Source organism: Gambusia affinis, linkage group LG03, assembly GCF_019740435.1.
Source record: "Gambusia affinis linkage group LG03, SWU_Gaff_1.0, whole genome shotgun sequence".
Lineage (NCBI taxonomy): Eukaryota > Metazoa > Chordata > Actinopteri > Cyprinodontiformes > Poeciliidae > Gambusia > Gambusia affinis.
In genome coordinates, this window is record NC_057870.1 from 12,677,964 (window position 1) to 12,704,082 (window position 26,119).

The 26,119-nt window shown below is 37.8% G+C and overlaps 1 protein-coding gene across 1 annotated transcript in view; it reads right to left on the minus strand.

The window, feature by feature from the left end:
- The window catches only part of LOC122827977 (GDNF family receptor alpha-2-like), a 68,552-nt gene extending 43,897 nt beyond the window's left edge, over positions 1-24,655 (minus strand). Inside the window, exons 1-3 of the mRNA XM_044111151.1 lie at positions 23,985-24,655; positions 22,437-22,781; positions 5,636-5,722 (exon numbers count right to left, since the gene is read on the minus strand). Of these exons, the coding sequence (XP_043967086.1) occupies positions 5,636-5,722; positions 22,437-22,781; positions 23,985-24,036 (484 nt within the window). The 5' untranslated portion in view covers positions 24,037-24,655. The remainder of the gene's footprint in view (positions 1-5,635; positions 5,723-22,436; positions 22,782-23,984) is intronic.
- Between the last annotated feature and the right edge of the window lie 1,464 nt (positions 24,656-26,119).

Below are 26,119 nucleotides of genomic sequence, written 5' to 3' on the forward strand. Positions count from 1 at the left end.
TTCATCCGTGTGTGTCAATTGTTTTTTTAGTTTTGTTTTATTTTTTACCATGAACCTGCCAGGGGATTACAGATGAAAATTAGCCCTTGTGCCTAAATTTAGCACATTTACATGGTTGTTTAAAAATATTCATATTAATTAATATGCACTGCACCTCATGAAATAAATTCAAATTCAAATTAGATTAATATCTACTCTCTATTTTTATTATTTTAATTAAAGATAAAAAACATTTTGCCAAAGATGATGGATCTTTTTTTTTTTCTGTAGGATGGACAATTATGTGGAATATGCATATAGTTGCCAGGTTAATGAAAAAGAAAACAAAAATATTGATACAGTCAGAGTCATTCTCTGTAGAAATGCAATGCAAATATTGAAGGAAAAAAAAATCTGTGTTTGTTATTCTATCTACATTTAAAGACATTTTGTTATTTTCTTTTGTAAATTTTAGCCAAATTTATTAGGAGACATTATGGACTGTAGACCCCTCACCTAAAGGTATCTGTTGCCATTTAATTCAAGAAGCATATAAGTTGATTCGGATAAGCTGATTCATCATAAACTGTGATCAGTTTCTTTCTTGTAAACACATGCAGCTTCAATACGCCTATGCAGTACAAACCGTTGAATCAATAATCAGGCACGGAAATGTCTGTAAAGAGGTGTAACAAGATCTTGTGATATCAAAATGTCACCAAAGGAAGTGAAGTGTGTCTAATGAAATACTGTGAAATTCAGATATGAAGGTGAATGCTTTAGACTTGATATCCTGCATTGTCCTCATTCTCTTATTTTGAAGTATGCAAGAAGTAGTTATTGAGTGACGATCAAAAATACAGAGACAGACAAAATATTAAACTTTTGGGAATATTAAAACCTAACAAACCTGATAAGCTAAAATAGTGTGGGCTGGAAAATTTAAGTTTATAATGTTGATAATATATGATGTCCAATAATGTGCAACTTTCATTAGAGCTCTTTTTAGTCTCTTGAAAGCTTGTTTATCATTTAGTCTTGTGAAACACAAATTGTTCATTGAAGGACGATCAGCAGCTTAATTCCAAACGTGAAAAGATAAAAATTCTTCCAGCTATGAAACATCAGTTTCTTTGAGTCTGCTATTTTTAAGAAAAGATAGACCAATTATTTTTTTCTTGCTTCTGCCCTTGTTGAAAGGATCCTAATCGTGTTGTGGTTTTTACAAATAAAGGTTTTGAACCAAGTTGCAGATTCAAACTGTTCTTTTTGTTTTCTTTTATATAATTTGTTTTACTGTTTCACACAGATGAACACCCATCCTTCCTCTTTGTTACTCCACCAAGTGAGATAAAAAACAATGGGCACAAGTGAAGGCGTGCGGGGTATCACGCCCCCGTATCAGAAACCGCCACTGCTTTCTGTTGCTCTGTTTGCTTTGTTTTATATCTGTGAGGATTACCTAACAACACGGTCCATTAGAACACATTAAATTACCATTACAATGTTCTTTTGTGCAAGCAAAGGTATTTTAATTGAGACAGTATCTGCATATCAGTAAAGTAGCAAACACAAATATGTCAGTTTTAAAATGCAGGAAGCCATTTCTTGTTTTCCACCCCCTTCATCATAGAAAGTGGGGAGGTTCACCACCAGATATGAAAAAAAAAAACAGTGGATAGGGCTAAGAAAGACAAAGTAAACAATTATATTTTATTTGGCCTAGGTCTTCATGTGATTGTCAAAGATTGAAGGGGAAACTTGGCTCTGACAGCATTTTGTAGCATGTTCTACATGTGTTTAGGGTTTATTCAAAAGTAATACTACTACTACCTCTAATAATAACAATAATGATGATTAAGTATCAATCAGGGCAGCAGCCAAGAAAATGAAATAGCTTACTGGAAAGATCAGTTTAAAAGCAAAACACACTGTGAGTGGATTGTTAAACAAAAAGTCCCAAGCAAGAATTTGTCTTTCACTCTTTTGCAGCGTTATGTGATTGGATCCTGGTCTAAAGTGTGTTTTATTGCGTTAGTGCCCAGAAGCACAGAAACAAAACAGGGGCAAAGTTGTGTTTGTCGTTATTAATATTAATAACTCCAAGTTCAGTTTATGTATCCTGACAAGGTGGTAAATATTGGGAGTTTTACCACAATACAACATTTGAGAAAAGTCTCCTAAAAACAACAACTACGGGTTTCTAGGTAGAGGACATCGAGGTCACCTAATGTCCAGAGGTGCGCACAAAGGAGGTGCCAATAAGGACTGTAAACAGGGCTTACACAAAGCTTGATTTGTTAGCTTTAGTTAACATTCGGCCAAACCAACCACTTCAAGCCGATTCTTTAAAGCATTTATTTTTTCAAGTCAGACATACTTTTTCTCTGATCATTATAGCTCTGGTGGAGAAATTGTTCGTGCAGCAAGTAGTCTGGTCTTATATATTTGAGCCAGAATATGGTGCATGATGGATGGTGAAAGTAACAAGCAGTGCTGAGGATCATGATTATTTTCAGAACTCAACTCTACTTACATTCCTTTTTGAAGTTTCTGCCACCATTATGTGGCACACCAGCACAGCCATCAGACACCTGACATACAAATCCACTGCTATTTACATTAAACACTAAGCACACAAACAGAGTGGAGGGCTTAATTTTGTGACGTGTGGAACTGAAGTGGGTGATGGTGCCTAACGCTCGCCTTGATATTTATGCTGTAATTACTATCGTCTTGGATCGAATGTGCAGTCGTGTTTGGGCTTAGAGGACCCATCATAAGTCTATCTGCTTGTCGATCATTTTTAGCAGAGGTAGGGGCTGATGTGGCAGACTTACAGGCCCCGAATGGATAAATAGTTGATACTCAGAAGTAAAATCCAACAAGCCAGTGGCGGTTTTTGATATGGGTGACATGGGGAACCGCGCAGGCGGGCATTTCGTCAGGGAGCGGCATGAAGATGAAATTATCATCTCATTTGGGGAATAATTAGAAAAAGGCTCACATTTTTTTTACTAAGACCATCCAGAATCTAAAGATGAAACTGAAATGAGCATTGACCAGCTGAAAAAGCTGCTGATGGAGGAGTACCAAGCCAAAGAGAAGCGCATTTTATCTATATGATAATGCCAGAAAGTTTTGAATCATTGAAAAAACTGAATATAAACACTGTCCTCATTCAATATGACAGATCCCAAAAGCATCATTATGTTCCTTCCTTTTAAATATGGACTATTCGAAACTCGCAACTGCATTTTGAGGAAAACAAAACCAAGTGGCTTTGACTGCCTTATAGTGTTAATAGGAGAAACAATGTGTCTTTATGATTCATTTGTTTCCAAATTAGAGAGAGTGCACATTATATTATATATAATTTATTTTCTTTTCTGCTCAACCTTCCAAACCCTATTTTCTTTTTCAGACAAAATCTTAGAGAGCAGAGACTTTTCAATTTTCTATGTTCCACTGGCCTCATCAACCAATGAGATATCACATATTCCCCTATTTTCCATGCAGTAGCGTTTACAAACATGAATATGAATGTTTCCCTGTGCCATGGTAAACGTAGTAAGAACTGCATAAAATGAGTGTGTAATTACTTATTTTGTTTCCCCGTGGTTTACTCTCAGTGCCACAATCAATTATACTGCCCTCAAAAATGGTAAATAATGAGTAAAGCTTGAGGCTAAAAAGATTTTTGGAGAGCGAATTCAATACTTCACCTCTGAGAGAATGGGAGAAACAGCTGAAGTAAAATGGATACAGTAATGAGTCCCCTGTTGTATCTTGTTATGTCTAGATACATCCTACTGCATTACTTCTTTTCACCCTGGCACACACATTTTTGCTTCTACATTACAAACTTTATCATAACAAACTGCACTTACAACACATTTGACTTTTTTAGTGCTGAAAATTTCAACAAAGATGTAATACACTTTTTTTTAAATGGTAGGCTACATCTTCTTCTTTCAAAACTAATGACACCAACATGATCTGCTTTATTTGTTCACATTTTAATAGTCAATTTTTCAAAATATGCTTTTTTTTTCTCCCAAAAAGATTTTGGTTCTTTATGAGATTTCATAAAATATGTAATAGGTAGTGCTACATTTGACAGTAAAGAAGAAGTAATACACTGTAGCTGGCGTTTGTGAATTGATTTGGAAAACAAAATGGAGCACCCAGTGGAAATTTCTGTGAGAACATGACGAAGGCAAATAATCTTGCGCAGTTGAACTCAAGGTTTAGATACCTCCAATCACATCCATTATAGAGCCCTGTAGAGCACTACCCATTGTGGCTGTGGTTTAAAAATGTGGGTAGCTGCATTGATTTGTTACACCCTGGCAATGGTAACCAACAGATTAAATAGCTGGCTATAACTCTGAGCTGTTTAATTAGTAAAGCAAAGAAGAAATCACAGTAGAAGCAAAATCAATGGTTGGGAAAAATGCAGTGTGGTGAACAGAGAACTGACTGCGCGGTATAAATATCACAACCAACAACCAGAGTATATCAAAGGACAGATGACGCAATAAGCCCATTTGTAAACCTGCTTTTTGACGACATTCTCTTCCAAAGCTCTCTTGACCTTTTGAAAGCTTTGCCAGTTTGCAACTTCAATGCATCTTATTGGGATGACAGGCCAACTCAAAGTATGGATATAAAGTAGAAGGACACATTGTTTTCCAAATTCTCTTGTAATTAGAAATCTGAAAGCCAACTTGAATCAAAACTATATACAGCCCACTTTTCCTACAGAAGAGAAATATACCAAGCAACACGACTGTGCCACCATTATGTTTATCTGTGGAGATGGATGTTCAGAATGACCTGCACTGTTAGTTTTCCTCCACACACTGCATTTTGCATCTGGGCCAAAAAAAATATTTACTATCTGATGTGATCCTGGCACCTTATTCCCAGTGCTTGCTCTGTACTGTGTGTGTCTTGTGGCAAACTGCAAGCGGGAATTTGTATGGCTTGCTTCTCAGCTTGGCTTTCTCTTTGCTTTTTTCCATATAGACTTGTTTTGTCAACAGATACTTATCCCCTGAAATGTGGATCTCTGAAAGCTCTCCTCAGTTACCATGTCCCCCTTTAGTTGCTTCTCTGACTGTCTCAGTTTCTCAGGACGGTCATAAATGAAATTTATAAAAGAAATTTCTTTCTGCAGTTGTTTTATTTTCCAGTGACACTTGAACAGCGCTTCATTAAATGATCACTGCTTGAGAAATTACTTTTAACTTGTCAATGAATTTATCCCTGACCTTGGTCTTCATGATTTCTGTTTCACAGAAACATCTGAATGATTATCAAGATTAAGTTGCATACAATCCCACAGTGGCACATTTTCTTATTTAAGGATATTGAATTCATGGGGGCTTAACTAGACTGAAACAATTTTCAGATTTATATTAGTAAGCAAAGTTGAGAACAATATTTAAGCAGAAGACCACACACCATTTCAGAGAATATAATCAAAACCGTGAAAAGCAGAAAACTGCTTTTAAATTATCTAGATAGCAGGTTTAGAAGAAAGTCTCTAGATTTTGTTCCTTGTAATAAGCTCTTTTGCTCTCTCTCTTGAAAGTGCAAAAGGGTAAGATGGGCTCAATGCTGATCTCAGTTTAGATCAAAGGAGGGATACCTGAGGAGATGGAAGCCAAGCCAAACACGTCGGGTTGCCGGTTGGGGGCTACAGGTTCATACGGAGATGAATCTTCCATATCTCCACCTGAAACAACAAAGGAATAATATTTATTACCACTGAAGAAACCCAAATCACTCTAACACTGATAGAAAGTAACTTGGATCACGGAAACTAAAGACAGAAAACAGATGTGGTCACATTCGCAACAAACAACATTCATAGTCTTGGACAGATGAGCCAAACAAATCTATGCACTGGATTTGAAGAAGACATAAGTTGCTAATAACCTGTTCTACTAAGTTCAGTCAAGGTCTTACATCCTGATCAAATGATTTCCTTCTGGGTGAATCAACCTGTTCCTGTTGTGGTCTGAATCAAGAAAACGATTGGCAAACTAAAGCACAAGCAATGGATCTTCCCCTGCTAACAATGTGTTGTAGGAGCAATTTGTAAAAAAAAAAAAAAAAAATCAAATTAGCACTCAACTGACTGTGTGTCTCCCATGCACCCGCTCCTCAGTGGGCTCTAATCCTACATTTAAAATTCATAGCCATTCTGTGTGATTGAGACAAACCCTCCAGTGTGTAATAGCTTTGCATTCTGATCCTAACAGGAACACAGTGCAGGTGTTGTGAGGGCGGCTCTGAGGCCCCCTGCTAGAGATGAGAAAATTTGAAATCTCCTGGTAGGAGACTACACTTCCCGAACAACAAATCAGTAGATGTAATCAGAGCATAAGGTATAATTTATCAAAATAATGCCAAGAAATGTTCATAGTGAAGATAAAAGCCGATGAAAAAATTCTACAGTCCTTGCTTGGAATTTCCTGTTGAAGATATGTTTTTCTTTTCTTATTGCCTGGTGTGGGATAATTAATGTGCGTTTGTTTCTGCATGCATGCCACATATGGGTCACTCCTGTTAACGACTGAAAAGGGAGTGAAATATTATCACAAGAAACATTTAGAAAAAAAAAATCTTCAGTAAAGATTTATCTCTTAAAAAATAGAATCAAAGCAGCTCTTTACGTAAAGCTTTACAGCTCAAGAAATAAAGCAGGAGACAGGAGTCAAAAAAGGACAGGATAAGAGCATCAGAAAAACTGACTCTCACAGGTGGAGGAGACCTCAAAAGCTAAAGCCGCACTGGCTCAACTCCAAATGCAGCTATGAGCCCAAAGGTTCTGTCTCCTGGCTTAGAGGCCGCAGGAAAACATGAACCGCCAGCAACGTGATGCCAGCAGAAATCTGGATGCTGGCCAAAGGGTCAGGATAGAGGCACCATGAAAAGTCCGGCTTCATGTGAGCAGTGAGCAGACAGCAGGTCACAAAAAAGACACTGGAGAAAAGTAAAACAGAAAATTTCCCTTTTATTGAGTTAATAATTTGAGGTTTGACAAGGAGAGTATTAATAAGAGTAACATTCAAAAGATCAGCTGTAGCTCTGGAGGAGCTGCAGAGATCCATAGCTTCAGATGGAGAATCTGTTGAATGCTGTCATTCATTCAACAAATTTGGCCTTCAAGGAATACCGTCAAGAAGAAAGTAATTGTTGAAAGACAGTCAGTTTGTGGTTTGAAACACAGGGACACTGCAAATATTGAAGGGTGTGTTCAAACAGATGAAGCTTGATATTTAAATATCTTTATGGTTACAAGTAGCATCATCCTCAGGTCAGAGGGAATGGGATGATGGATGGATGTAAATACAGAGCAACCCTGGAAGAAAACTTCACAGAGGCTACAAAATACTTGAGGCTGGGGGCGGTGTTCACTTTGCAGCAGGATAATGACCCTAATAAGCAGCCATATCTACAATGGATCAAAGCATGTTCCAGTGCAGGGATGGTGCAGTCCAAGTTAAAAACATCTGTAATTTTATGATAATTTTTTAGCTGCCTGTTTGCTAATGCTGTGAATTTTGCAAGGTAAGACAAAATACGAAAACATGTAAACCAGGCAGTGCTTTGAATTCATTCAGACAATAATTCATTCTTTGTTTTAAGAAGTTATGTGAGGGTAAATCTTCATGCTTTACTGGAACAATACTGTGACAAGGTCTACATTTCTTCTATCTTTTGATCAAAATAAGTGTTTTTTTCCTCTAATAACACAGCAGCATACCTAAAACTGTTATGATGTATAAATGTCTGTTTTGGAAGATAATCTTGTGATCGACCGTGAGATGGAAAGCTCTTTTATTTCCATAAAAATTCAATTAAATCTAAAAATGTAACTCTTTGTTTTTTCACCAAATATAAATTAGTCTGCTTGTTTGCAAACAGTTCCGTTTAGTTCTGGTTTTGAATCATTTCCTCTGCAGCACATTGATAAGTCAATCAGCAATATGTCGGTGTTACAGTAATTTTATTTTGGATCCAGGTTGAAATTGCTTCTTAAAAGTTTTTGGAGGCAATAACACCAATCAGTGCCTTACTGATGGTTAAAAATGACACTAATAATAACATTTTCAATCTAAAAATCTGAGATTTAGTTAATCTCTTTGGACATGCATTAGAGTCAAGGCAAGTTATTGATTCCCCATATTCTCTCAAAATAAGGTGATACTTTGATGGACATCAGATAGCCTGGGGTGTGTAAACATTAGTTGTTACAAAGAACCCAAAGTGTAACAAGAAAATACCCCCCTCATCATTGTACCACAAGAATCATCATAAAACCATGGATCTTTATGTCCATGTGGTTGACACCAAATTCCAACATTCCCAGTTGATTATTGGGATTAAGTTTGAAACTAATTGGACCAGGAAATGCATTTCCAAATTATCGTCCATTTTGGTGGCGTTGTGAGATATGTAGCTTGATTTGAGCTGCAGGCCATCTGGTCTTCTGCTGCTGTGGTTCATCTGCTTTAAGGTTTCTCTTCTGCATAATGTAGTTGTACCAAACAGTTATCAGAAGGACTGTTGTCTTTCTTTCATCTTGCACCATAGAAGAAAGTTTTCTCTGACATCAGAAAGCCAGGTCTGTCCACAAACTGCCATTTGAAGGATATTTTCTTCTTTTTTGAAACTGCTGATCCGCTGTAAATGCAATAAGACCGCAACCAAGCCACGTTTAAAGTCACTTATATTTGTTTTCTGATCAAATGCCCAGTTTGTAATTTAGCAATTATTCTACTCAATATCTAGATGTCTTGAAGTGTTGTGTTTTTTACAAAGTGTTGATTAATTTGCTGTTTTGTTTTTTTACCAAGCAATTGAACAGGCATACATAAAACTGTCGCTGGCTTTTGCATACTTGATGGGATTTTAATTTCGATGAAATTACTGAAATAAATGGTAATGTGTCAATTTACTTGACATGCACTTGTTTTAGATTTTTCAACTCAGTTTAAACTTTTCTTTTGTTTATTCTCTGTTTCTTTAATTTTCCTGATTTCTTTATTTATCCTTCCTTTGTTTCTTTCTTTCTGTCAGTAAACATGTTGACGCCTGCAGAATAATTCATTTCAAAGCTCTGTATGCTTCCATGCCTTTGCTTTTCCATTGTGTCCCATACAAATCAACATGCTCGTCTTCGTATTTCTGTCACAAGAGCGGCTGCAGGACTTTGGTCACTCAGTATGTCTAATTGCACTGTTTTTTGCACTGTTTGACTGTTTTCTTCAGGGCCCATCAAGGCTGCCCACTTCAGAAAACAAGCAAATGAGTCAAAGAAGAAAAATAACAAATGTGTTTTGGGGTTTTTTCTGAGAGAACCACTTTCTATTTGCAGAGCAACATGGAAGGAAGGATTCCTATATTTTGCCAAAAAGCTTGCTGTCTTGTTGTGATGGTACTTACCATTTTGCACAGGCAGTTTCTCACTCTGTGGCGATGCCAGCTGAGATTTGAGTGGTGGGAGTCATAAAATGCAATATGTTGAACTTTAGAGTGTGCAATTTGATTTAACAGTAACAATGTGAACCTTTAAGAGTAGCTGTGGTTAAGGATTTGTTTTAAAAGCTTACATGCAACTGTGCAATAGGTCGCACTGAATCACAGAACTACAAAACCCGTTTTCAATCGCTCCTGCCCAGAGGACATGACAAACGACAGAACAGGGAGGCTCGTTGTTTGACAGTCACCCTGGACCCAATTATGGATTCATTACGTTATAGGAAATTCTTTCCAGCTGTTCAGTGATAAGATGTTTTAAGCTGCAAGGCAACAACTTATCATTGTAATTAAGCCTCTATTTGACTTCGTCAACTTCGGCAGCACTCAGAGTGTACCGCCTTTTGCCTGCTAACGGCAAAAGAGAAACGCTTTGCAAGTGTAAATGTATGCACAGTTTTTGAAATTATTACGCTTCCTTTGCATTATCAGGAAGGATAAACTTTTGATCTGTGGAAAATCCAATCACAAGTTTTTGGGACCTTGTTGGTAGATTGTTTCTGAATGAAAGCCAAAATTACTTTCACAGACTGTCATTCAACCTTTTATTTTTAAATGTGACCTCCTGATTGTCCTTGACTTTCACATTGATTCTATCCTTTTTTCTTTATTCCGCTCAGCAGATTGAAGAAAAAAAAAAAAACCTCTTGAAACTGCTCATGCATATTACATTATAGGCCCTATTCACATGATAAAAATACATTGTACAGGGTGGGCCATAAGTTTCCATACATTTGAGAATGTAAAATGTATATTTCTTTTATATTTCAGATACCCAAGAAGATATGTTTGACAAAAGAGCAAAGAATTGAAATTATACTTTTGGTTGGATCAGGAAGCGGTCGAATGGTTGCACAAAACTTTAACAGAAAACGTGGAATGAGCATCACACAAGACACTGTGGCAAAACGTATTTGCAAGTTTCAGAAAACTGGAAATTCTGCAGATCAATCACAAAGTGGTCCAGGATGTGCAGTGATTTAACAGTCACACAAAAATAAAAACGGTTGTCCAATACAAAACGTTTATTTTTTCTATGTATGGAAACTTATGGCCCACACTGTATTTACACCACTTCTATTATATTAGCAGTGAAAACTTTGCATCAGTCCAAGCTTAATTCTAGATCCTCTGCAAGTTCTGTGGGTTGATGCAACGACTTCACAGATCAACAAAATCAGCTGATCAAGCTGGATCTCTATGGAGCCATTTACTTTGTAGACCAGATCTAAAAACAGATTTAATTGAAATGTGACTGAAAGGAAGCTAGAGTATGAAAATATAAAGTTTTGATTCGCATCAGAGTAGACAAGTTGCTGTTTAGTCTCAGTTTTGAGATCACACCAATGGGAGGTCCTGACCAAAGAGAGCCTCTAACAGAGTTCGCTTCACATCGCTTCTTTCCTCTTTTAACTTAAAAATGTATCCATACTATTTTCACACATTTTCCCATGTTCAACACGAAGAAAATAAATAGCATCTTAGTCAAGCATCAATCCTGAGAAAATGTCTAAAAGTCTGACAGACTTTTTTACGATTTGCAGAGCAGCATTAATGTTGCACTAATGAGTCCTTCCGTATGCGCAATCACAGATAAGGTGTTTAAATTTCAATTCTGTTTACTAATTGACTTTGAACAGGAAGGTTTTTCACTCAGTCCATGTGGTTCACAATGTTAAGCTTTGCTAATACTGATCTATTACAGCAATAAGGTGGTACAGGAAGGTTAAATATGCATACTTGCTGTGCAATTAATTATTTGTAAGTCATGCCAGGAAAGGCGTGAATTATCTTTTGCATTGTATCCTTGTCTAACTGAAATACTTTGTTACTCAATCTCTTAAGATCTCATGCAGACTGGGTAGCTTTTTCATGCCATTTGAAATGTTTTATTACAATTGCCCTGAATTAGGTTATTACATAAGATATTTTTCAAAACTAAATAGTTTTAAAGGATGTTAAATCTGATTCTAATGCAACAACAGTAGATCATGCAAGAATCGGACTCTGCCTTGTTAATATGGCCTTATAGTTGAAACATTTGTGTTCTGTTGCATTTGATCAATTAACTCTCTCTACAATGATGGAAGGTCAGTAGGCATTAACCTTCAATCTAGAAGCCTGAAGTCAGTTTTCAGCTACATTAGTGACAATGGTGCCTTCGAGATTATGAGATTACAAGAAATCCAGGGATGTTAAATATGCCATGATTAATAACATGGAAAGAGCTAAAATAGCATTCAAATATTGTGATAATGACGCTAATGCTGATGTACTGCTACTAACAAATGTGTGTCTATGCTTTAAAGCATTGTGGTACTACCTGCACACTGGTAATTACTGCTGGTATCGACTCAAAGTTTTTGCACTGAGCTGTTCACCTCTTCTGAATGTAAGGTGAATATTCTCTCACCTTCATTTCTTTTCTTTTTGTGTAGTCTGATTTCCCTTTCTTGCACTTGCTGTCTGATTGTAACTCATCTATCATTCATTCAAACATTCACCCCCTTTAATCAAGCAGGTGGAATTTGATTATGACATGAGTTTTTTATTTTTTTATTTAAAAAAAACAACAAACACAGAGGAAACAACTTTTTATTCCAGGGTTTTAGAGAACCCCTCTCAGCAATATCTATCCAACCACTATGACTTCTGCTTATCCAGGAAACAAAAGCCTAAGCAAAGAGGTCTAGATTCCCCTCTCCCTAGTCACTTGAGCTAACTCCTTCAATACGTCCGGAATAAAAAACCTTTCACCCCTCCAGTCTGACGCAGCAGGTAAAGCCAGAGCAGTTTACTGAACCTTAGTCAGCTTCATCAGAATCATGTATGTTTCATGTATGGATGTGAGGATGACAGCAGGGTGTCGCACCTTACAGTGTACAGTAGACCGACAAATCTATTCAGCAGGTTTAGGAACTTTAATTGAAAGTGAGAAGCATATCTTCTGGTGACATACTCCATCAGTGTGTATTGCTGGGACATTAAGTCATTAAGTCTTAGTTAATTTAGACTTAACCTCTATAAGATGAGATTAAACTGAATAATTTGTCTCTAAGCAACACGACTGATTTGGTGAGACCTCACCAGGTGGCAGTTTATGTGCTTTGCTCAGTGACAGGATTTGATGTTAGAAGTGGCAGCCCCAGCACACCACTTTGAAGTCTTTTTCTAACTGTGTGTTGCATGATGGCAGAGCAGACCTGGGCCAGGCAAAGCAATGCACAAAGTCTAGTGCGGCATACCGTACACTGTGCTGTCCTGTGCCATGTGCCTAAGACAAAATAATCTTTTACTTGAGCACAGTGCTCTCTGATGGTGTCTCAGCACATCAAATTGAAGAAATTATACAAGCAATATCCAACCACATTTCAGAAGCCAGTTTTTGTTGTAGATTTCTTTGGGCAGGTTGTCATATTGTTCTTTATTTAGCCTCGAGTAAACAAAGTAGAGGTTTTTGTTTAGGTTAAACAGCAGAGCATATTTAAACTTTACCATAACATTCTGAATGGTTATTTTATTCTCTCCTACACAATCCACACCAAATGCTTTGTTTAGGAGACTGCTGAAAAAAAACTATTCATGTGTGTGGTCTTCATGCAACCAGCTCTGCCAGCCAGGATGTGACTTTGAGCTCCCCATGTTGGATATTGGTTTTACTAACTTTATAAGGCATTGTTCCTTTTCATTTAAAAGGAATTTAAGTTCGGATTTTTTTTATGGCCATTTTTTGTTTGCAGGATGCTTCTCAAATGTCTGGGTGGACAGAATAAAGTCCTCGCAGAACTTGACATGGTCCAATATGTTTTCAGTTTGTTTGTTTAAGTCTGATCATTTAAAAACTTCCCTCATATGGTCCAGTTGAAGCATCCCTGGAGTGCCATAATGCTGCCTGTCCTCCTTCCAGGTCTTAGCAGTATGGGTCTATGTGGTTTTTCTCTTGAAAAGCCTCTGCTTTGTGAGCCAGAGACACACCACACTGTGGTCAGACGACTCCACAGGAGGAAGGGATGAAGCAGAATACATATCCTTCACACTGGCATAACAAGTCCAGTGTCCTATTTTTCCTTGTATAGCAGTTTACATGTTGTATATAATATCTCTCTAGAATAATGCTGCCCACAGTGACATCATGTTGGAGTAGCTCTCATTAGACCTGATTGGATGTTTTGTAGACTTTTGTTTATTGCTTGAAGTGCTGCTTTTTTAAAGAAATATGGGTTTTTCTTTGGGTTGAATTGCCTTATAGATAAAAGAAAAAGTAAAATGTATCATGTGAGAAACTGGTATTAAGTATATTAATTTAAGAACTGGTGTCTTAGAGATTAGATCGGGCCTAAAAGGTCCACCCGACACGGCCGGCCTTAGCCCATAGACACTGAGTCTGAGAACTGATCCAACCCAACTATTCTCTCTAATTAGAGGCCTGATATGTCAGGTTTCCTGAAGTAAACCTGACATATTATTTTAAACTGCGACCAGTTTAAAATGCTTCCAGACCTCTGACTTTACACTCTGCTGACTCATTAGTGTAACTTCTCCCATTTTAAGGTTTTGTTTAACAACTTTCAGCTTAATTGTGTCACTTGTAATCACAGGGTGAGTCAAGTGCAAACCTTATGGGATGTGTGATTGATAGGAGTGGAGCAGGGCAGACCTAGTGGCATTAGTTGTGCAGTGTGCAGTACTTGTCGCAGTCTAATTAACCTCTGAACTTTATTTTCTCAACAGGATAAACTACCCACTCCTCTATTTAAACAATAATAAGTACATTAACCCTATTTTATGTTTGTGCTGTATGCCTGTAGCCTGAACCCGAGCCGACCATCAAGCATATGATTTTGGCCTGATATGACTGCAATTTTGTGTCGGGTCGGGTTCAGTATGCGTTTGGGTTATAAAGAAAATCTAACCTCTAGTGTTGTGATCGATTTTCCTTGGTCACGATTATGACAGAGATTTTGCATCATCTGTAAAAAGACTAGTAAAGATGACATTACTGTAATCAAACCTAAAAAAGCATATGCCAGTGTTTCAGTGTCCTGTTTTGACATAAATGTATTTATTCTGCCATTCCTTTTAAAAGGATTGGAGTTAAATAGAACAGCTTTAATTCCTGTCTTGGTTCTTAACACAGCACAGTAAAACTACGTGTGCACATTCTCTCTAGTGTGCAAACAACTTGTGGCGAATGTTGCATCTGTATTGTGATGTTACAGCATGATTACTTCCTTTGTACTGATTGCATCTCCACTTTTTTCTGATATGTGTTTCTTTCAACAAAACTAAGATGAGGATGTGTGACACCCCAAATGTTTAGTTAAGTGTTTTTAATTTATTTATTTTTATTTTATTTATTTTTTTAAATTGGGCGCAACCAAACACAGACGAGGGCATAAATCCAGGTAACGGCTCAGCTTTTGAAAGTGTTATTGACATTTTAAACTCAATTTCAAACCTCACAAATAGAATATTGGATTAGCTCAAAATAGTATTTCAAGTCACAACTCCACTCCTCCATGGCATGATGGGCAAACACAGCAAGAAATGAGTTTTGAAATTCCCAGCCTTTACCTTTGGCTGTATGTAAATACCAAGATTCACACACTTGCTTTAACTAAGTTAGGTGCATATTTGGTGTCATGTAAAAATGTCCAGTTGATGTGTAAAGCCAGTGGCTGTAGATTTTCTCTTAAAGAGACAGAGCTAAAAGAGAATACAAATTAACAAATTATCACCAGTAGTTTGTAAGTAACTGCTTTATGTTTACTATAGGAAGGATTAGAAATGCTTACACAGGTACATCTCAATAAATAAGATCACCATTAAAACAACTATATAGGCACCCTTCTGTCAAAATTTAATCGAGGGATGATTGATGAGTGATTAATGACACTAATTAATTGATTTGAATTTTCGCTCATATATATATTTCGCTCAGGGGGGGTTTTATTTTCATATAAACCCCCCCTGACCTCTGCCCCCAATCCGGTCACGTGATGCCCCTCCCCCGCCCCCCAGGATGTCTCATGACCTCAGCATGCTTACCTGGATTTAAGAAAACTTACATGATTTTACCACAAAGAAGATTTGAGTAAAGAGCTCATATTCTATTGTATTTCAAAATCAATGTGCATAATGGTTTAATATACAGCCTCCTGCTATTATGAAGAATTGATTTTCTGAAGACTTTATATTTCAGTTGGCCAGTGGGGGGTATGAACCCATGACCTTGGCATTATAAGTACCATACTCTGACCAGCTGTGCTAACCAGCCACACATAATTTTGAGTTTTCATCAATGTAAGAAAAACTTACATGATCTTGACAAAAGCAGTGAAATTATTATTAGATCAAATTAACAGAAAGATATATTACTGCGTCCAATGAATATGTTTTTTATATAATTTTTATTGAAATAAGTAACTTCCCTGTGACTTTTTAACTTGTTCAGATGTGTTTATAGATTAACTATTTATTACGCAAGACAAATGGATTCTCTCCCATTTGCATTTGAAATTACCTCATACAGAAACTTTTACACAGTACTGAGAGAGTTGCAGGCAGCACGACAGAAAGAAAGATAGAAAGGCCACCGGGCCCAGTAGTTGTCATTCTGCATTCATTCAGCCCCCTATGCACTTTTCTGCCAGGAGTGAGGCTTAATGCCCACATCATGACGGTATTCAGCGAGCAAAATAGCCCGTCACTTCTTCTCACCTCTGATAGAGTGCCCGAGAACTCACTCTACTCTAAAAGGCTAATCTAAAACCCCCACTAGTCGGTCCTCATTTCAGCTGCACTGTCACACTCTGCACCAGCTGCGTATTGAATGGGTGCCTTCCTGAGCAGTTCACCTTACATTATAGGAAATCATTAGACAGATTTACGTGGACAAACAGCACGGGGGTTTTGTCATAATATTTCGTCAATCCTTTTCACATTTTGGGGATGAAGAATGAAAGGCGAAGCAGCAGGTATGAAAAGGACATGGAGGGGAACGGTCTGAATGATCCTATTGATCACATCCAGAGGCTATCGGCATGTCCCTTCTCCATATGATGATATATTCACCTTGTGTGTACCAGATGGGATGCAGGGACAGGGGAAAAACACGAAGGACATATTCAGCATGCAGGAGCCTGTTCCCCCTACTGAGCTTGTGTGCCCTAACATGCAGGGCAGGCTGGAAAATGTTCTGCTTATGACAGTGGATGGCTAAGGTAATGACCAGTGACTGCTACCATTGCTCATAGTAATGATGGTTTCACCCTGGAATACGACACACTTTTGCAACCCCATCTCACCTTTTTTCTATAATTTTCTCCAAAGATTTCTTAAAATCTTGTCATTCTTATGTTCTATGCTTTTGTTTGCATTTCTTTCATTTCTATCCTTTTTTTATTATTATTTAACAGCGCCCATCTTTCACTTTCTTGTTGCTTTTCTTCACTGTCTCATTTACACATTTTCCCTTCCTAATAACATTCAAAACATTTTATCCATTTTATGTAACTTAATTCAGCAAAGCGGGCCAGCAACATCTTTACTGTGCTGATGTCAACAAAAAAAGACTCACTCGAATCAATTCTACTTTATTCTAAGGGATTTATACAAGCACAAAAGGGTTTTTCCCTTTTTATTTCAACAGTCAAAGTTTGCCCAGTTAATTAAGCTGCTCTGAAAGGTCCTCCATGCAAGATATCCAATTCCTGCTCAGAGACCCAGGTTCTTATTTCTGAGCAGCAGCTATAAAATAACATGTGTTGGAGGTGGGGAGCTTATTGTTTAAATGACCAATTCCACTGCAAGCCTACAACACTATATTCACATGAGACCTGAGGCACAGTTGAAAATGAAATACAGCCACCAATATAATATCCCTCAAAAAGCCAATATTTCTCACTTATTAATTACTTCTTGGCTTGAAGCTGCTATATAGACCCCACTGCCTCACACCAGCCAGTTCACAGCAGAAATCACCCGTTATCCATCAAGACTGGATGCAGCGCCACATTGAGTTCAGCTGACACTTTGTGTTAGAAAACACAATTAGCAGGTCATCAACAGCAATGATTTAAAGACTGGCAATAACGGCCTCTTTAGTGAATATTTTAAACTAAATGGACAGCTGCCTTTGTGGGAACAATAGTGATCAAGAACACTGGAACACTGATCATTCTTTTTACCGACATGCTCAAACATAATTCATTTCTGAACCGAATAAAATGTAGTTGTCGCAGTTGTTCCGTAAGAACACTCTCTGCCGAGCAATCAGCTGGGCAATCTAGCCGATCACCTAGATAATATTGCCTAAGTGCTAAATTGCTGAAAAGTCCACTTTTAAGTGAGGTGTAAGCTAAGGGTCAAAACAAATGCACCTTTGATGACGTGCTAAATTCACAGGACCATCGAGTGGCCTGGCGTGAAAGCTACATCTGACTCAAGGTGTGTTGGCAGTGCCGTCTAAACGTGGAGCTTTTTCCCAATCAGCACATGCAGTTTCCAGGCAAAGGTCTCATATAAACATAGACCAAGGCTGACCTGCATAAACTATGGTTGCAACAAAATGAATATTACTGGCAAATGACTCTGATGTGTCCTGAAGTGAGATAAGTGCCACACAATTAAAATAAAAATGTAGACCATGTAATGCTGATTTAATGCAGTGTGTTATTTTATGCAAACGTGATTGATTTAATGAGGTCACAGAAAGGACTTAGTATTAGCAAATGTCTATTTTCAAATGACCCAAATGGATATCAAGAATGAAAAACCTGAATCTGGACGTTCCTTGTGTCAAATTTGCCAATGAAAATATCTGAAACTCTGCGTGTTGGACCTGAAATATCTTGTTTGCTATTAAAGTCTGAATGTCATTTGAAGCTCGAGAGCCTTTCCACCAGGGCAACTTACACTAAATGTGGCTATACTTGACTTTTAAGGCTCTAAGCAGTCTACAAATTACTTTTAAATATGTGTGACATTTTCAGTTATCAGACTGAGAGAGCAGTGAGAATTATATGTCATGCAGTTCATTTAACAAAAAGGTTTAATGGATAAGCTTTGCCCCGTCCCATGTTTTCCTTTGTTGTCAAATTAAATCTATCAGAGACAAGAACTCTGCTCTTCACACATCATTATTTTCTCTGTATGAGAATGTGCTTAAAAATCAACAGCGCAAGTAAGCTGGATTAAAGTAAATCTGAGCAAGTCGTGGTTTTGAATTTCTTAAAGACTTTGAATGATATTTAGAAAATCATTTTTCATTGAGACATGAAAAATGCTTTGCCTCACTATGACAATTTCAGCATGCACTTCAGTGAGCTGATCTACGACATTTCAGAAGTGAATACTGGCGTCTAAGCAGATGTTGAAACATAAGATCATACAAAATTAAAACTCCACTATCTCTTATAAGCTGAAGTCTATCTCCTGAATATATTTCCAGTTGCTGTCACCATGTGACTGATGTATGCACAGTCGCATTGTTACGCATTATATTTCAGGCGCTTTGAGTTGGTAACTTCACACAGGACAGCAAAAAACCTTTGCTTTTATTTTCAAAAGATATTGACATTTAAGTTTTCTGATCACAAGACTTTGGGCAACTAAAAACTAGTTCATTTAAAGTCTGTCTCTGGTTTAAGTTGTTCCTGCTGCTGGACTGCTGTCACGTCGATGTGATTTCATAGGCCATAACTTTCCCATTTCATCACATTATTAGATTTCTTGGTTAATGTCATATTCTACTTTTCCAATCTGAATGTCTGATTTTTATTAGCTCAAAGCCATAATCATCCAAATGAAGAAAAATAAGTGGTGAATAGTTATAATAAATAACTTTCCCTTTTTTAAGTTAATTACTAAAATAAATTAACTTTTTACTAATATTCTGATGTATCGAGATGCTCCCATAATCAAACCATTTTGGATCTGCATCTTTTACAGAAATTGACTTTCACATGGTGATGCAGTGAAAGTTTATTGCAACCTTATGTGGTTTGCAGTCAGTAGTGTAAGTAATTGATGTCCCATTTTAAGTGCAAATTTCAAGCATGTTTAAAAGGCTGGTGTAATGAGATATGAGGTGTGAACAGGAATTAATGTTATTGATTCGTCTTGCTTTCAGCATTTATATTTTTAATGCTTTTAAAGGACAGTTTCTTGTGCTGCATGTTTTTTCAGTTCCACTTTGTTCAAGAGTTTAAACGTTGACACAAGTCATTTCAAAGCACCCGTAGGTTACGACTGGAACTCTTTTGCACAAATCCTAAAGCAGAAGTAGAAATTACAAAGGCTTTTTCTTCTTGTTTTAGCCTGTTTTTAGTATGTTTTTGTTCCTTTTTTAAGCTCCACTACTTCTACTTTTCCATCTTGCACATTTTTCATCTTCTAATCTGAATAAATACCAAACTCACATTACAATAACTGTAATATTAAATCTGAGCATGTCTTTTTCCACAGAAGTGGTGGAAATATCATTTTACAATGGTCTGCAGATATTCATTCTTTGCTGTTGGCTTTAGATAGATGTTGTACACTAACCCAAGTCTGCTTGTTTGCACAATGGATTGTGATTAGATTAAGCTGCACTGTAACAGCTTTTCATATGCGTTTAAGAGGGTTTTATCTCTGAGGACTGACACGACCAAAATGGGCCAGTGCAAAGAAGTTTTCCGCAGAAAAGAACGTGCAGCACATAAAGATGCTTGACAGCCCGGACGACTTGGACAACACAGTCATGCACAAACGCCCTGAGTACCGCGATACATGTTAGAGGAAAGAAGGAGAGTGTTTGGAGAAATGACTTACTGATCATTACTCAGAGTAAAAAACGAGGCGAAAGATATGAAAGACATAAAGCCTGGGGAGCATCCATGTCACTGTCTTTGCTTTGCGTTTACATCAAGGAAGCCGCTGCTGTCTGCTGTCTATCGAAGTGTAACTGGTGCTATGAGCAATCAGCGTGGTGAATCATTTCACGGATCACCAAACATGAGTCCAGAACACTCAGGGGCTCTGTGACATTTCCACCATTACCCCTTATGTCAAAACAGCTGAGTCCATTATGTCATCCAAATTGACAGTGTCACTCGACACCATTCACAGACACTCAGGCCACACACATACACGCATTACAAAAATACTAGTCTTGAGTTAGGGTTACTAGCCTTTTAGGCTATACTCCTCAACCTCTCCAATAGAGCTAGTTTGGTCAGATTTCTTTGCGGGAACTTCTGCATATATTAAGTCTCTGTGTCTAAATATACTCTTACTGGACACTTTATTAGATACACTTGTTTGATTCCATCCTAATACATATATCTCAATCACACAATCACTTGGCAGAAACTAAATGCATTCAGGCACTAAGGATGCCCAGAGCATCTTCTCCTGTAGTGAAGATGCTCTGGGCATGGCATGATTCTTGGTGCCAGACAGGCTGGGCTTTCAGAAATTCTTGCTCTGTGGCAGAGGATGTTTCCAGAAAGGAGAAAATATCGAGTGGCCAGCTGTTATCTGGATAAAAATGTTTCAGAGGTCAGAGGAGACTGGTTAGACTGATTTAAGATGACTCTTACAACCTCTTTACCACCAAGGTGTACAAAACAACATCTCTGAATGCACTGCAGGTCAAACCATGATACAGATGGGCTACATACAGCAGCAAAAGACCACACTAGGTGCAGCTCTTGTCAGATAGGCATAGGGCACTACGTCCCACTGACTTAGCAAAATTGGACAAACAGATAAAAAAAATCTTGCCTCGTTTGAAGGGTCTCAATTTCAGCTGCAACACTGGGATTGTAGATCACAATTTGGCATGAAAAGCATGGACATGTGGACCTGTCCTTCCTTGTATCAAAGGTTCAAGCTGTAGGTCAAATGTTGTGGGGTATATTTTTTTGGTACACTTTGGATTGTTTTAGTAGCAATTGAGCATCAACACACCACAAATAAACGCCACAGCCTGAGTAATGGTGCTGACAGTCTCCATCTCTTTATGACAGCCATCCTCTGATGGCTCCCTCACAAAGCTCAAGCCATCTCAAACCTCTATAGTCATCAAACCTCAATGGAGTAGCATGCCTTTGAGATGCAGGGGAATAGGAAATTCTCATCAAGGATGCGCAGTTGACAAATCTGCAAAAACTGTATGAAATAAGGAAGTTATTTGGGCAAAGGGGCATTAATCCTGGTGTTACCAAGTTGTACCAAAAGAGGTAACAATATATATACAGTGGCAGAGGTTCAAGCTGCCATCTGCTCTTAAATGAGAAGCAGGATAAAAAACAGTAGGTTACAATGTTTCAAGAGTGCAATCCTCTGTACTGGTTAAGTGGACACATAGTGCTCTACAACCGTAATCTAATTACAAGGTAAAATGGAACACTTCAGGTAAAAACCAATAACAGGTCCAGCTAATGTAATTCCCTTACACCTCCATTATATTTGCGCCAGAGAAAAGTTGCAAAACATGTGGTTTCCATTGGGGAAGTACATTATGCTTTACTTTTCTCAGAACACACAATGATGCAGGAGAGCTCTGGGATGCTATAATGCAAAAATGTGAATATTATTAATGACAGTGCACTACACATGTATATTTCCAGATAATTTACTGCACCAGCAAACACGTGTGTTGTTGTGGGCATGTTATTTAGCATTTTATCATCAGGCCTGTGAAGAGCCCTTCAGCACATCCTTAGTTATAAGATGACTGATGATGTTCACTGAATTCACAGCCAGTCACAGAGGGACCATAGAAGGAGGCGAGAGACACTAAAGACCGAAATGAGCTGATGGAGGTTAAAGCTTTACAGAAACAACAGCTAGTTTTTTCATGATGCCAAAATAAGCATATGGTTATTTTTCTAAAGTGACTATCTGCTCCCTACCTTCATTGAGACCCATGTGAATGGTCCAGTAGTTCTGTAGGCACTGCAACTCATTCTTCATGGCCCTCTTGCAGCGGCAGTCATACAGAGAGCTATTGTGCAGAACTTCCAGGGCAGCCTTGCAGTCCCGGTTGTTATCCAGCATGGCATCCTTCTCCTTGCCCACGAGGCACTGGCGCATCACCCTGTACCGAGGGCTGCAGCGAGAATCCTGGCTGCACATTTCACTGGCCTGGATGCAGTCTACCCACTGTGACTGAGCCTCACGTGTAGACCTGGTGCCTGGAGATCCTTGGGATTCATTGGCCATGGGCACTAAAACAGCTGAAGAGCCTTCCAAAGAACCTAGACATGGAGGAGAAGGTTTATTTGAACCAGAAAGGTGAACATGTGGGAGTTAATTAGATTGTGGCTGATGATCATATACAAATATATGTACTAAAGACTGAAACTGTACATATATCTAGAAAATATGTATGTTCTCTGTCTCTGTCTCCTTCTTTCTCTGTATATATATAAAATACAGTTTGGCACATACCCTTAAAAATGTAGAGAGTGGAAAATTCTCAAGTAGTTCCAAGAGAGCACGATTAAATCAGCACTTTTGAAATCTTAGCAGTGAAACCTTAATTTGATATTCCTCATTGCTGGTAGGCACTTCCATGCCCACCTCATGTAAACATTAGGAAAATTTAAACTTCTCCAAGGCTTTTAAATCTCACAAAAGTAACTCAGAAACGTTAAAAAATTTCATTCATTTCATATTAACAATTGTTGTGCCAATTATTGAATTGACAACAATTCAATAATTGTTATAATTTCCAACACAGAGAAGTGAAAAATTAGGTTTGCAGTGATTCTCGGAGGGAGCAGAGACTGACTGACTTTTACAAGACTCAGGATGCGAATCCACCTTTACAGGCAAAGAAAGTGCAGATAGTTTTGGCGAAATGACAAGAGAGACCCCTTGTGATGACATTGTGAATTGAGCAACCGAGAGCAAAAGGGTGTGCTGTATCGATCCTGGCTGCAAAGCCAACGTTACATAAAAGTTCAGTAGAAAAAAATTAATTCGTCAGTTACACGATTTTAATATGTAAACATAATTATTGTGTTTATTACAAATATATTAGAGGTGGTAAACAGCGAGATAAAAACGTATTGCATTAAACAATATTGCATATTTTGCTTTGAATTTATACGAAACAGTTTGTTGTTAAAATAAGAATAATATTAACCTCATTATGTCCGATGTAGAATCTCTGGGGCGTTAAAAGTTCAAGTTGAGCTGCTTCAGCATTTACCTGCTTAAAAATACGTGTATTTGTAATGTGTTGCTGTAATTGACATCAGTCATTATATAACTGAGTCGATCAGCTTTGGCCATTAGAATTCCGTGGCTCACAACAAGCACATTAACTTTGGACTGACAGATACTTCTAGTTTGATCAAAGTGACGGTAATCCCTTACAACTATAACGCTTTTGTGATTTACTAAGGAAATTCAAAATAAAAAAGACCAATACAATTGTATGTTATACTTCTTACCTAAGAGCACAAGAAAAACGCAGAAGCACATCCACAATCTGCCAGACTTCATGTTGAAATTGTTAAGAATCCAATTAGACTAATATCTCCAGCTCTTCAAAGGTTTATTCCTTTCTCCAGATTCTTGACAAAGTCTAACTGAGGAATACACAAGAGTAAATATCCTAATTTATTCCAAAAGTAATACACATCCCCCAAGAGAAAAGGGAGGGGGGAAAAAATCCTCGACGTCCAAAAAGATGAAAAATCCACAATCCTTTGCTTTTGCCTTACTGAACAAGTCAGAAAAAATGTCCTTGTATTCGAAAAAATGAAAAGAAATTAAATGCAGTCAGCTAGTGAATCCATGAAAGCTGCTTCTCGGGGTCCGCTGCGCTGCGTTCATACCGACAAACTACTGAGACGTGATGTGTCCGCATTATGGGCTCAGTGTGGCCGCCTTTCTTGCCCCCCTTGCAGGCAGTTTGTCCCACAAACAGTTCCCAAAGTGCGCTACAAAAAATCTGTTATCTATGCCAGCATGTTAAAGGAGGTGGAAAGAACTCGTCTGAAAGTGCTACAACCCGATGACTAGTTTTCCCCCTTCTCTCCCTCCACTGGAGTCTTCTCAAAGCTGTGCGCTCCTGTGGAAGGAGCGAACGCGTCTTTTTCACTGACTGCACGCGTGTCGAGGCATCCACAGCACTTTATAAAGGAAGGGGAGGTGGGGGGGCACCGTTGATCCAGCAGAGGGCGCTGCGAGAAGGCGTTCTCATTGGAAAGCGCGGCGAACACGGTTCCTACAGAAGCCCAATAATATATGTTGCCCCACAGAATGTTGTAATTTTCCTGCTGAGATAGAGACTGAAAGAAAGAGAGAGGAGGATGTGAGGATGTGCGACGGTGGTATGTGGAAAAAGTGACCTCAAACGGCCCCTGATGTATATCTTTGATCACATGTGACCAGGGGCGAGTCTAGGATCTGACTTTTAGGGGTGCTTAGCCCCCAGCAGGGCTAAGACCCGTGAGAAGATATTCGTTGGTGCAGTTTTCTAAATCTAACTGCTTATTTGCATACATTCACAAACAAAATTAAGAGACATGTCAGTAATTCACAGAATAAAAGAACAAAGTTAATTTTACTCATACATATACTTATAAAGAGTAAAATCAGAGAAACTTAAAATTTTTTCCAGAGGTGTATAAACTCAGTTTGAAACAGAATCTCAAGACCACATCATACCTGCCAACATCTGCTAACATTAATGAGACACAAGTAGCTGTAGAGTGACACAGTCCTAGCGTGGTCTTCTCCCCCCAGAAATTAAAATAAAATCGTCTCAAAACACCTTTCTGTTCACACAGAAACAGCCTAACATTCTGCACTGTTCTTTAGTTTTACCTTATTTAAGTGACTCCAGGGAGATTTGGGAAATTAATTACAAAACACAACAGTCACTAATCAAACTTCAAAAAAAGACCAATAAGAGTAATTAACAAGGCTAAGGACCAGGATCAGACTAACCCATTATTTATCCAAATATTTTGCAGACATACATTTTGTACTGAAGTACAAAATGCTCTTCAAATAAGTAAAGCCAATGCTGTACACAATTTCATTCATAAATATAAAAATAATTCTAAATTAATTAAGTACTGCATTGCCCATTGTAAAAAATCACTAAGCATAATATTTTGCTTATATTCAAATTGTCATCTGAATAAAGGCGCTGATGATACAAGTCTGACACTGCATTTGGAAGTTTAAGGGGGCAAAAAACACATTCTGTTAATGTTAAAATTGTTGTGACGCTTAAAACAGAGTTAGGTTATTAAAAAATATCCCACGGTTTCCACATCAAACAGAGCTCTGTTGTATCTATCATCTAAGCATTTACCAGAACTGCACACCTACTAACACTGTCATCTAAACAATAAACATAAATACAAATGCATGCAACACTTCAGAATTTTAATTTAAAGAAATAAGATTGTGTAATTTTATTCCATTTCACAAATGTGCTCTACTTTGTTAGTTTTATTTCAAAATCCCTTTAAAATTCATTAACATCAATGGTTGCAATGTCAGAAAATGTGGAAAAAGTTCAAATAGACTTCCGATACCTTTACAGGATACTGTGTGGAGCCTTATATCA